Raw genomic sequence first — 12828 nt, 5'->3', positions numbered from 1 at the left:
CTTGATTGGGCCAAGAAACACGAGCAATGTACATTAGACCGGTGTCCAAATGTGAGATTTTTGGTTCCAACCGCTGTGTCTTTGTGAAACGCAGAGTAGGTGAACGGATGATCTCTGCATGTGTGGATCCCACCGTGAAGCATGGAGGAGGAGGTGTGATAATGTGGGGGTGCTTTGCTGGGGACACTGTTTGTGATTTATTTAGAAGTCAAGGCACACTTAACCAGCATGGCTACCACAGCATTCTGCAATGATATGCCATCCCATCTGGTTGCGCTTAGTGGGACTATCATTTGTTTTTCAACAGGACAATGACCCAACACACCTCCATGGTGTGTAAGGGCTATTTGACCAAGAAGGAGAGTGATGGAGTACTGCATCAGATGACCTGGCCTCCACAATCACCCGACCTCAACCCAATTGAGATGGTTTGGGATGGGTTGGACCGCAGAGTGAAGGAAAAGCAGCCAACAAGTGCTCAGCATATGTGGGAACTCATTCAAGACTGCTGGAAAAGCATTCCAGGTGAAGCTGGTTGAGAGAATGCCAAGAGTGTGCAAAGCAGTGATCAAGGCAAAGGGTGGCTACTTTAAAGAATCTCAAATATAAAATATATTTTGATTTGTTTAAACCTTTTTTGGTTACTACATGATTCCATATGTGTTATTTCATAGTTTTGATGTCTTCAGTATTATTCTACAATGTAGAAAATAGTAAAAATAAAGAAAAACCCTTGATTGATTAGGTGTGTCCAAACTTTTAATTGTTACTGTATGTGTATGATTGGTTTAGATTTGGTCTTATCCCTTGCTTGGTTTAGATTTAATTCTTATCCCTTGCTTGCTAGCTAGCCAACTACGGCTAACTTAGTCACTTCAAACAGTGCAGCCAGAATAACAACAAAGTAGCTGCATTTGCATTTGTTTAAGCTGTTTTCTAGTGACATTTATTTGGATACATCCATAACAATGAGCTAATGATGTGTGATTTCACTTGGCATAGAAAATGTGCTCTCTTGTCAGGACACTGTTGTTCAGAGGAGCTAGTCAACAACACAGCTAACAGTCACTTCAAATTGAAGCTGGTAAGACTGCTACTTCGTTTCATTTGACTGGTTTTCTATTGATATTTATTTGTATACAGTGCATTCTGAAAGTATTCAGACCTCTTCCCTTTTCCCACATTTTGTTACGTTACAGCCTTATTCTAAAATGGATTAAAAAAAATCCTCATCAATCTCCACACAATACCCCGTAATGACAAAGCAAAACAGGTTTTTAGAATATTTGCTAATTTATTACAAATAAAAAACAGAAGTATCACATTTACATAAGTATTCAGACCCTTTACTCCGTACTTTGTTGAAGCACCTTTGGCAGCGATTACAGCCTTGAGTCTTCTTGGGTATGACGCTACAAGCTTGGCACACCAGTATTTGGTGAGTTTCTCCCATTATTTTCTGCAGATCCTCTCAAGTTTTGTCAGGTCACTGCACAACTATTTTCAGTTTGAAAAACACCAGTCTCAACGTCAACAGTGAAAAGGCGACTCCGGGATGCTGGCCTTCTAGGCAGAGTTCCTCCATCCAGTGTCTGTGTTCTTTGCCTATCTTAATCTTTTCGTTTTATTGGCCAGTCAGAGAAATAGCTTTTTCTTTGCAACTCTGCCTAGAAGGCCAGCATCCCGAAGTCGCTTCTTCACTGTTGACATTGAGACTGGTGTTTTGCGGGTACGATTTAATGAAGCTGCCAGTTGAGGACTTGAGAGGCACCTGTTTCTCATACTAAACACTCTAATATACTTGTCCTCTTGCTCAGTTGTGCACCGGGGCCTCCCACTCCTCTTTCTATTCTGGTTAAAGCTAGTTTGCGCTGTTCCGTGAAGGGATCTTCAGTTTCTTGGCAATTTCTCACATGGAATAGCCTTAATTTCTCAGAACAAAAGTAGACTGACGAGTTTCAGAAGAAAGTTCTTTGTTTCTGGCCATTTTGAGCCTGTAATTGAACCCACAAATGCTGATGCTCCAGATAATCAACTAGTCTAAAGAATGCCAGTTTTATTGCTTCTTTAATTAGAACAACAGTTTTCCGCTGTGCTAACATAATTGCATAAGGGTTTTCTAATGATCAATTAGCCTTTTAAAATGATTAACTTGGATTAGCTAACACAACGTGCCATTGGAACACAGGAGTGATGGATGCTGATAATGGGCCTCTGAACGCCCATGTAGATATTCCATTAAAAATCAGCCGTTTCCAGCGACAATAGTCATTTACAACATTAACAATGTCTACACTGTATCGATGATCAATTTGATGTTATTTTAATAGACAAAAAAAAATGTTTTTCTTTTAAAGAAGGAAATGTCTAAGTGACCCCAAACTTTTGAATGGTAGTGTAATTTTTAAATGGTTCTCTAGTAGTAAATTAGTAAGAATGTCTCACCCCATGTTCAAAATTGGCCTTTTTCCCTTTATTCAGATTACAGCTGCTCACTTTCGGGTATTTGAAAAATAAATAATCTCCAAAATATCATTATTTTTTTAAACAAGCCTTAGAAAGTTGGTTGCAATTTCAGTTTAATCCACCTGAAAAGACAGAACAAATAATACAACAAATATTGTTGTTAAACTCAAATATACTAATTGATAAAAAAAACATATTTTTTAATCAAATTTAAAAAGGTATAATCTTTGTAAATGATATCATAAATAGGACTGGTGGAGTTATGTCACACATGCAGCTAACACAGACATATGGAAATGTCTGCTCTACCCAAAATTACAACCAACTAATTGCAGCATTACCACAAAAATGGAAGAGGCAAGTGGAAGGGGGAGAAAGTAAGGAACTTGTCTGTCGGCCCTGCATTAAAGACCAAAAATGGTTAAAGAAAATTGTGATAAATGAAAATATATACCAGTTTCATTTAAGGACCAAAAAAATGACGGCTGTGCCATATACATTTCTAAATAGTTGGGAAGAGATTTTCAATGTACCGATTCCATGGCACATGGTTTATGAATTGACACGCAAAACAACACTGGATTCAAAACTTCAAATTTTTCAATTTAAATTATTATACAAAATTCTTGCAACCAATAGAATGTTATATATATGGAAGATACAATCTTCTCAGCTCTGCAGATTTTGCTGCAAGGAGGCAGAGTCATTAGATAATTTATTTTGGTACTGTCCATATGTAGCTCATTTTTGGTCACAGGTCCAGGAATGGCTGAAGAATTGCAACATTTACCTAGAACTAACGCTGCAGATAGCAATGCTGGGTGATTTGAAAAGTCATAGTCAATCGATCAATAGTATAATAATTATTTTAGCAAAAATGTTTATCTTTAATTTACAATCTGTAGAAGCAATGAGAATAGAAAGGTTCAGTCTTTTGTGAAGCATCACAGCACAGCTGAAAAATGTATGGCAAATGGAAATCCAAAATGGATGGTGTTAAGAGATAGATGGGAAAGGGTTGAATGGAGTTGAAGGGTGGGACTAATAACAACAAGATAAAAAATGTAAAACATACTGCGTCTGCAAAATGTATATAGGTTCAGAAATTTTGTGAAATAGCACAGTTACAAATAGAAATTAAACTGGATGGACATCAGAAATAGAGGAAGGCCAGGACTAAAAACAAACAAAATATAACTATTGTAAAATAGATTGTGTCTGTAAAATGTGTATAGTATGTATAAATTGAAGGTAGAAGCCTAAGTGTTATTGTTTATTAGTTTACTCCAATTGAGCGAGGGATGGTAGGGTTTGCGGGAATAATTAAGGTATATTCTAAAAAAACTCTGTATATGTATGTATGTATGCATATATGTATGTGTATGTAAGTATATATATGTGTATATGTATGAATGTTTATGTATATATGTATATGGGTATGTGTATGTGTGTTTGTTTTTAGAAAGATATATTTACCCCCAAAAATTATGGGGGATTGGAAATGATGCAGACAATTACGCTGATGGAAGCAACAATCTATCTGCAATATTAAAGCTGATCCCTCCCTAAAACGGAGACGTGGCTGAGTCAAATAGGAATCCTGACTTAATGAACTTAAAATATCACACTTTATTGCAAATCTGTGGTTTATGTAAGAAAGTCCCACTTGAATTGACAATTGGCTGTTAATTAATGAGCGTTTAAGAATTGAGTGCCGTACGTCATTATCAGGGGGCGATGGTGGTCACGTGCTGGTTTCAACTTCCTGTTTACCACTTGTTTCTTGAGACAGATCACGGATTTCAACACTTGCACATTCGTGTGATTTTGATCGAGAACAACAAATACGCATTTGAATCCCTGCAGCTACGGAATTAATCGTTTAGGAAACGTTCATATTTTTTGTCATCTTTGCCTAGCGGAAATGAAGACGTGACATTGAGGAAACGCGTGACTAGGCCAGGAGTCCTTGAGATTTCCTGAGGCAGGCCCCCGGACTACATGATTGAAGCTCGTAACGTTAGTATTACTCTGTCAACACCAAACATACGCGTGATGAGGGCAAGGACTACAAACAAGTCAGCTGGGTGATTGTCTGCATTACATTTTAAAGGCTAACTTTTGGTAATGTGGTGGTTTTATCTTGGAGCGTGGATACGTTCTAAAATGAGCTAAGTTAACTAGATAAAGTTAGCTAACGTTAGTCAACCAAATCCACCACCTCCGGCTTAGTTAGCCACGTTAGCTACAGCGTTCTTGCCTGGCCAGTTTTGCCTGGAAAGTTTAGCTAGACGTCCTTGTTTGTAGAGGGTTCCAACCCGGCGGTGCCCTGCATTCAGGGAAAATACCCGGCCCCGGCCCCTTCAAGCGGGCAGTCAGAAATAAACTGGCTGGGAAGGGATGGCCTGGTGGCTCTTCCCGTTCCCAATGTGCTGCGGTGTTTGAGGGCGGACGAGTTCGGATAGAGCCCAAGGTGGGTCGCGGCACGATGATGGCTGCATCCCCGTCTGTGTCTGGGAGCCTAACGGCCTCCGGACTAACGTTGTCCGGCAGAAAGAGCGAAGAAATAGCGGATTTGATAGATTTGTTTTCGAAGACACAGTACAGAGCGAAAGAAGTCTCCCGACGGGTAAGTTAGAGGTCCTCAACATGCATATTTTTGTATTATCATAATTTCTGCATGTCATATAATAGCCCAGCTTTAGCTATGTATTTTCCCAGAGATGGTGTACCATTAACCCTCGAACACGACTCTCCATTCAAATTGCATTACACAAGTCGTTGAACGAAGGCATCTTCGGTAGTGGGGAGTTTTTGTTAAGATCCCTGACTCTCGGTCTAAACATTAACATATGTTTCATATCTGCGTGAAATAATTTTAACAATACAAAATATTTTAATTGATGCACACCTTGATAGGGTTAGGGTCGGTGTACCCACACAGCCATGCTGTGCCTTAAAGTATTCATACCCCTTGACTTACTCCATACTTTGTGTTACAGCCATAATTCACAATTGATTTAAGTATTTTTTTCTCACCCATCTACACACAATACCCCATAATGACAAAGTGAAAACATGTTTTTAGAAATCTAGAAATCAAATGTATTAAAATTAAATACAGAAATATCTAATTTACATATTCCCATCCCTGAGTCAATACATGTTTGAATCAGCTTTGGCAGCGATTTACAGCTGTGAGTCTTTCTGGGTAAGTCTCGAAGCGCTTTCCACACCTGGATTGTGCAACATTAGCCCATTATTCTTTAAAAAATTCTTCCAGCTCTGTCAAATTGATTGTTGAGCATTATTAGGCAATCATTTTCAAGTCTTGCAATCGGTTTTCAAGCAGATTTAAGTCAAAACTGTAACTCGGCTACTCAGAAATATTCCCTCTCTTTTTGGTAAGCAACTCCAGTGTATATATGGCTATGTGTTTTAGGTAATTGTCCTGCTGGAAGATGAATTCCCAGTGTCCCGGTGGAAAGCAGCCAGAACCAGGTTTTCCTATAGGATTTTTTCTGTGTTTAGCTCCATTCCTTTTCTTTCCTTATTCTAAAAATACTCCACAGTTCTTACTGATTTTCAAGCATACCCATAACATGATGCAGCCACCACTATGCTTGAAATAATGGAGAGTGATAATCAGTAATATGTTTGGAGCAAATCCAATTCAACACAACGTTTTGTATTCAGGATAGTGAATTACTTTGCCACATTTCTTGCAGTATTACTTTAGTGCCTTGTTGCAAACAGGATCCATGTTTTGCAATATTTTTTTATTCTGTTCAGGCTTCCTTTTCACTCTGTCAATTAGGTTAGTATTGTGGAGTAACTACAGTGTTGATCCGTCTTCAGTTTTCTCCCATCACAGCCATTAAACTCTAATTGTTCTAGTCATCATTGGCCTCATGGTGAAATCCCGGAGCGGTTTCCTTCCTCCCCATCAACTGAGTTAGGAAGGACGCCTGTATCTTCGTAGTGACTGAATTGATACACCATCCAAAGTGGAATTAATAATACCTTCACCATGCTCAAAGGGATATTCACTGTCTGCTTTTCAAAAACATTTGACCCATCTATTAATAGGTGCCCTTCTTTGCAAGGCATTGGAAAATCTCCCTGGTCTTTGTGGTTGAATGTGTGTTTGAAATTCACTGCTTGACTGAGGGACCTTACATATAATTGTATGTGTGGGGTACAGAGATGAGGTAGTCCTTCAAAAATCATGTTAAACTCCCCATCAAACAGTGCACACAGAGTGATTCCATTAGGGCTGTCCCCGACCCCCCCCCCCCCCCCCCCCCCCCCCCCCAAAAAAAAAATATTGGTTGACTGAGAGTCGTCTGTTCTTTCGACCAATCGATTGGTTGAAATTTTAAATGTGTATTTTTCCATATCTAGACACACCGTACATATGCAACTATATATGCATTGAGCTTGTTTGATGAAATAGGACACAGCTGACTCAAGATGCAAATTTTTGTGGAACGGTTTCATTTAATATATAGTAACGTCTTCGTATCTTAATATGATTGTCATGTGGTTCATGAAAATTCTATCTAAATGAAAATGATACAAACCTAAAAAGTAACTTCTATTGCCATTACCGACTATGTAAAAAGCATATAAAGCCTGCAAATAAAAACATTGCAGCCTGCAGGTAGAGAATATCCTGTTTTAAAGTTCATATCCTATCACATTGGCTACGCATGGCCTGTCTGCAACGAAATTGAAACATTAGATCAACACATTTTTGTCTGACCCATAGCGCATACCAGGAAACTTGCAACATTGTATAAAATATCCTGGATCCTCAGTTTCCCATGCCAGTGAGCTCTGGACAGACACAGCTGTAGGCTTTTTATGTAAGGGATAAGAAGTAATCAGGTAGGCCTATTTTTATGACGTTTCCACTGGATCATAGCATGACATTTTTCCCTTTCACGCTGAGTGGTTATCGAAAGTGAGAGAGCTGAATTTCTTCTCTCCAAATGCACTGAGGAACTATTGTCATTATCAATGGATGTAAAAACAGACTTTGTTTGCTTGCTGTTTGAGGTGAAGAAAACATTACTTTGAGAAACTCCACAGCTCATCAGTGGTGGTCCGTCAAGCCAATCAGAAATACTCTCAGATCCCCAAATGGGCAAATTTGTGACCCGCCACCTCGATTCGGGCTTATGAAATTGTGTTTTTTACATTGGATAAAAGTAGAGACTCAGTGCTATAAAATTGTATATCATACACTTCAGCTGATGTTCTGAAAGAGCTGTAAAATCTGGATCCCTACAAATCAGCTGGGCTAGACAATCTGGACCCTCTCTTTCTAAAATTTTCCGCCGCAATTGTTGCAACCCCTATTACTAGCCTGTTCAACCTCTATTTCGTATCGTCTGAGATCCCCAAAGATTGGATAGCTGTCGCGGTTACCCCCCATTTCAAAGAGGGTGACACTGTAGACCCAAACTGTTACAGACCCATATCTATCCTACCCTGCCTTTCTAAGGTCTTCGAAAGCTAAGTTAACAAACAGATCACTGACCATTTCGAATCCCATCGTACCTTCTCCACTATACACTTAGGTTGGAGTCATTAACTCGTTTTTCAACCACTCCACAAACTTCTTGTAAACAAACTAGTTTTGGCAAGTCGGTTAGGACATCTACTTTGTGCAAGTCGGAAAAAATATTTTTGTCAATTGTTTACTGACAGATTATTTAACTTATAATTCACTGTATCACAATTCCAGTGGGTCAGAAGTTTACATACACTAAGTCGACTGTGCCTTTAAACAGCTTGAAAAATTCCAGAAAATGATGTCATGGCTTTAGAAGCTTCTGATAGGCTAATTAACATCATTTCAGTCAATTGGAGGTGTATCTGTGGATGTATTTCAAGGCCTACCTTCAACCTTAGTGCCTCTTTGCTTAACATCATGGCTGATTTTATTTTTTATTTTCCCAAGACTTCAGAAAAAAATAGTAGACCTCCACAAGTCTGGTTCATCCTTGGGAGCAATTTCCAAATGCCTGAAGGTACCATGTTCATCTGTACAAACAACAGTACGCAAGTATAAACACCATGGGACCATGCAGCCGTCCTACAGCTCAGGAAGGAGACGCGTTCTGTCTCCTAGAGATTAACGTACTTTGGAGCGAAAAGTGCAAATCAATCCCAGAACAACAGCAAAGGACCTTGTGAAGATGCTGGAGGAAACAGGTACAAAAGTATCTATATCCACAGTAAAACGAGTCCTATATCGACATAACCTGAAAGGCCGTACAGCAAGGAAGAAGCCACTGCTCCAAAACCGTCATAAAAAAGCCAGACAATGGTTTGCAACTGCACATGGGGACAAATATCGTACTTTTTGGAAAAATGTCCTCTGATCTGATGAAACAAAAATAGCACTGTTTAGCCATGATGACCATCGTTATGTTTGGAGGAAATAGGGGGAAGCTTGAAAGCCGAAGAACACCATCCCAACCGTGAAGCACAGGGGTGGCAGCATCATGTTGCGGGAGTGCTTTGCTGCAGGAGGGACTGTGCACTTCACAAAATAGATGGCATCATGGAGGAGGAATATTATGTGGATATATTGAAGCAACATCTCAAGACATCAGTCAGGAAGTTAAAGATTGGTTGAAAATGGGTCTTCCAAATGGACAACGACCCCAAGCATACTTCCAAAGTTGTAGCAAAATGGCTTAAGGACAGCAAAGTCAAGGTATTGGAGTAGCCATCACAAAGCCCTGACCTCAATCCCATAGAAAATTTGTGGGCAGAACTACACCAGCTCTGTCAGGAGGAATAGGCCAAAATTCACCCAACTTATTGTGGGAAGCTTGTGGAAGGCTACCTGACACGTTTGTCCCAAGTTAAACAATTTAAAGGCAGTGCTACCAAATAATAATTGGGTGTATGTAAACTTCTGACCCACTGGGAATATGATGAACGAAATAAAAGCTGAAATAAATAATTCTCTCTGCTATTATTCTGTCATTTGACATTCTTAAAATAAAGTGGTGATCCTAACTGACCTAAGACAGGGAATTTTTACTAGGATTAGATGTCAGGAATTGTGATAACTGAGTTTAAATGTATTTGGCTAAGGTGTATGTAACCTTCCGACTTCAACTGTATATCAATGATGTCGCTCTTGCTGCTGGTGATTGTCTGATCCACCTCTACGCAGATGACACCATTCTATATACATCTGGCCTTTCTTTGGACACTGTGCTAACAAACCTCCAAACGAGCTTCAACACCATGCACTCCTTCCGTGGCCTCCAACTGTGTTTAAATGCTAGTAAAACTAAGTGCATGCTCTTCAACCGATTGCTACCCGCACCCTCCCGCCTGACTAGCATCACTACTCTGGACGGTTCTGACTTATGTGGACAACTACAAATACCTAGGTGTCTGGTTAGGCTGTAAACTCTCCTTCCAGACTCACATTAAGCATCTCCAATCCAAAATTACATCTAGAATCGGCTTCCTATTTCGCAACAAAGCCTCCTTCACTCATGCTGCCAAACACCCTTGTTTAACTGACTATTTTACCGATCCTTGACTTCGGCGTTGTCATTTACAAAATAGCCTCCAACACTCTACTCAGCAAATTGGATGCAGTCTATCACAGTGCCATCTGTTTTGTCACCAAAGCCCCATATACTACCCACAACTGTGACTGGTATGCTCTCGTTGGCTGGCCCTCACTACATATTCGTCGCCAAACCCACTGGGTCCAGGTCATCTATAAGTCTTTGCTTGGTTAAGCCCTGTCTTATCTCAGCTCACTGGTCACCAGAGCAACACGTGCTCCAGCAGGTATATTTCACTGGTCATCACCAAATCCAACACTTCCTTTGGCCGCCTTTCCTTCCAGGTCTCTGCTGCCAATGACTGGAACGAATTGCAAAAATCACTGAAGCTGGAGACTCATATCTCCCTCACTAACTTTAAGCACCAGCTGTCAGAGCAGCTTAACGATCACTGTACCTGTACACAGCCAATCTGTAAATAGCACACCCAACACCTCATCCCCATATTGTTATTTATCTTTTTGCTCTTTTGCACCCCAGTATCTCTACTTGCACATCTATCACTCCATTGTTAATGCTAAATTGTAATTATTTCACCTCTATTGCCTTAACTCCCTACTCTTCTACATTTGCACACACTGTACATGGATTTTTCTATTGTGTTATTGACTGTACGTTTGTTTGTTAATCTGTTTTGTTGCACTGCTTTGCTTTATCTTGGCTAGGTCGCAGTTGTAAATGAGAACTTGTTTTCAACTGGCCTACCTGGTTAAATAAAGGTGAAATAAAAAAAAGTTGAGGAACAATGGAGAAAGTAATTTTCCTTTGAAAGTTGATTAACTTGTATTCCCACTTTTGAGAGATTGTCCCTTGAATGTTTTGGTACACCTACTGGGGTGCTCGTTCACACCCTCTTAAACCCCACCCATATCTTTACAGTAAGGATAAATTCCAGGTAAAAATACACTCAAGTCCTTGGCATCAAATTTTATTGGTCACATACAAGTGTTTAGCAGATGTTATTGCGGGTGTAGCGAAATGCTTGTGTTTCTAGCTCCGACACTGCAGTAATATCTAACAAGTAATTTTTTTACAACATATACACACGTCTAAGTAATGTAATGGATTTAAGAATATATGCATTTATGGATGAGCAATGTCAGAGCGGCATAGACTAAGATACAGTATATTCATATGAGATGATTAATGCAAAGCGTGATTTCAAGTCTATGTATATAGGCAGCAGCCTCTAATGTGCTAGTGTTGGCTATTTAACAGTCTGATGGCCTTGAGAGAGAAGCTTTTTCAGTCTCTCGGTCCCAGCTTTGGTGCACCTGTACTGATGATAGTGGGGTGAAAAGGCGGTGGCTTGGGTGGTTGTTGTCCTTGATGATCTTTTTGGCCTTCCTGTGACATCGGGTGCTGTAGGTGTCCCGGAGGGCAGGTTGTTTGCCCCCGGTGATGCGTTGGGCGGACTGCACCACCCTCTGGAGAGCCCTGCAGTTGCGGGCGGTGCATTTGCCATAGCAGGCGGTGATACAGCCCGACACAATGCTCTCAATTGTGCATCTGTAAAAGTTTGAGGGTTTTAGGTGCCAAGCCAAATTTATTCAACCTCCTGAGGTTGAAGAGTCGCTGTTTCCCCTTCACCACACTGTCTGTGTGAGTAGACTATTTCAGTTTGTCAGTGATGTGTACACCGAGAAACTTGAAGCTTTCGACCTTCTCTACTGCGGTCCCGTCTGTGGATAGGGAGGTGCTCCCTCTGTTTCCTGAAGCCCACGATCATCTCCTTTGTTTTGTTGAAGTTGAGTGAGGTTATTTTCCTGGCACCACACTCCGAGCCCTCACCACCTCCCTGTAGGCTGCCTCGTCATTGTTGGTTATCAAGCCTACAACTGTTGTCGTCTGTGAACTTGATGATTAGGTTGGAGGCGTGCTTGGCCACACAGTCATGGTGAACAGGGAGTTACAGGAGTTGACTGAGCACGCACCCTTGTGGGGCTCCGGAGTTGAGGATCAGCGAAGTGGAGTGATTGTTTCCTACCTTCACCACCTGGGGGCGGCCGTCAGGAAGTCCCGAACCCAGTTGCACAGGGTGGGGTTCAGACCCAGGGCCTCAAGCTTAATGATGCGCTTGGAGGGTACTATGGTGTTGAATGCTGAGCTATAGTTGATGAACAGCATTCTTACATAGGTATTCCTCTTGTCCAGGTGGGATAGGGCAGTGTGTATTTGATTGTGAGGTATTCTAGGTTGGGTGAACAAAAGGACGAGTTCCTGTATGTTATCACAATCGCACCATGATTCGTTACTAATGAAACATACACCCCCGCCCTTCTTCTTCCCGGAGAGATATTTATATATCTGCGCGATGAACTGGAGAACCCAACTGGCTGGACCGACTCAGACAGTATATCCCTAGAGAGCCATGTTTCCGTGAAACAGAGTATGTTACAATCCCCGATTTCTCTCTGGAAAGAAACCCTCGCCCTGAGATCGTCAACTTTATTATCCATAGACTGAACATTAGCGAGTAATATACTCAGAAGCGGTGGGTGGTGTGCGCGCCTCCTCAGTCAGACTATAAGACCACTCCGAGTACCTCTCCTCCGCCGGCGGTGTTTTGGGTCGGCCTCTGGAATAATTTAATTTGCCTTAGATCCTTTGTTCACACCCCCTGTTTGGGGGAAGTCATATTCCTGGTCGTAGTGCTGGTGAGATACCGCCGCTCTGATATCCAATAGTTCTTCCAGGCTGTATGTAATAACCCCAAACATTTTCTGGGCTAATAATGTGCCAGGAATAATACATT

General features: G+C 40.9%; 1 protein-coding gene across 1 annotated transcript in view; it reads left to right on the top strand.

Annotated features, from left to right (window-relative positions):
• Positions 1 to 4215: 4215 nt before the first annotated feature.
• The window catches only part of LOC120064300 (myotubularin-related protein 14-like), a 46674-nt gene continuing 38061 nt past the window's right edge, over positions 4216 to 12828 (top strand). The window contains exon 1 of the mRNA XM_039014772.1: positions 4216 to 5095. Within this exon, the coding sequence (XP_038870700.1) occupies positions 4955 to 5095 (141 nt within the window). The 5' untranslated portion in view covers positions 4216 to 4954. The remainder of the gene's footprint in view (positions 5096 to 12828) is intronic.

This window comes from Salvelinus namaycush, chromosome 2 (genome assembly GCF_016432855.1).
Source record: "Salvelinus namaycush isolate Seneca chromosome 2, SaNama_1.0, whole genome shotgun sequence".
Classification (NCBI taxonomy): domain Eukaryota; kingdom Metazoa; phylum Chordata; class Actinopteri; order Salmoniformes; family Salmonidae; genus Salvelinus; species Salvelinus namaycush.
This window is presented reverse-complemented; position numbering and strand designations above follow the sequence as displayed.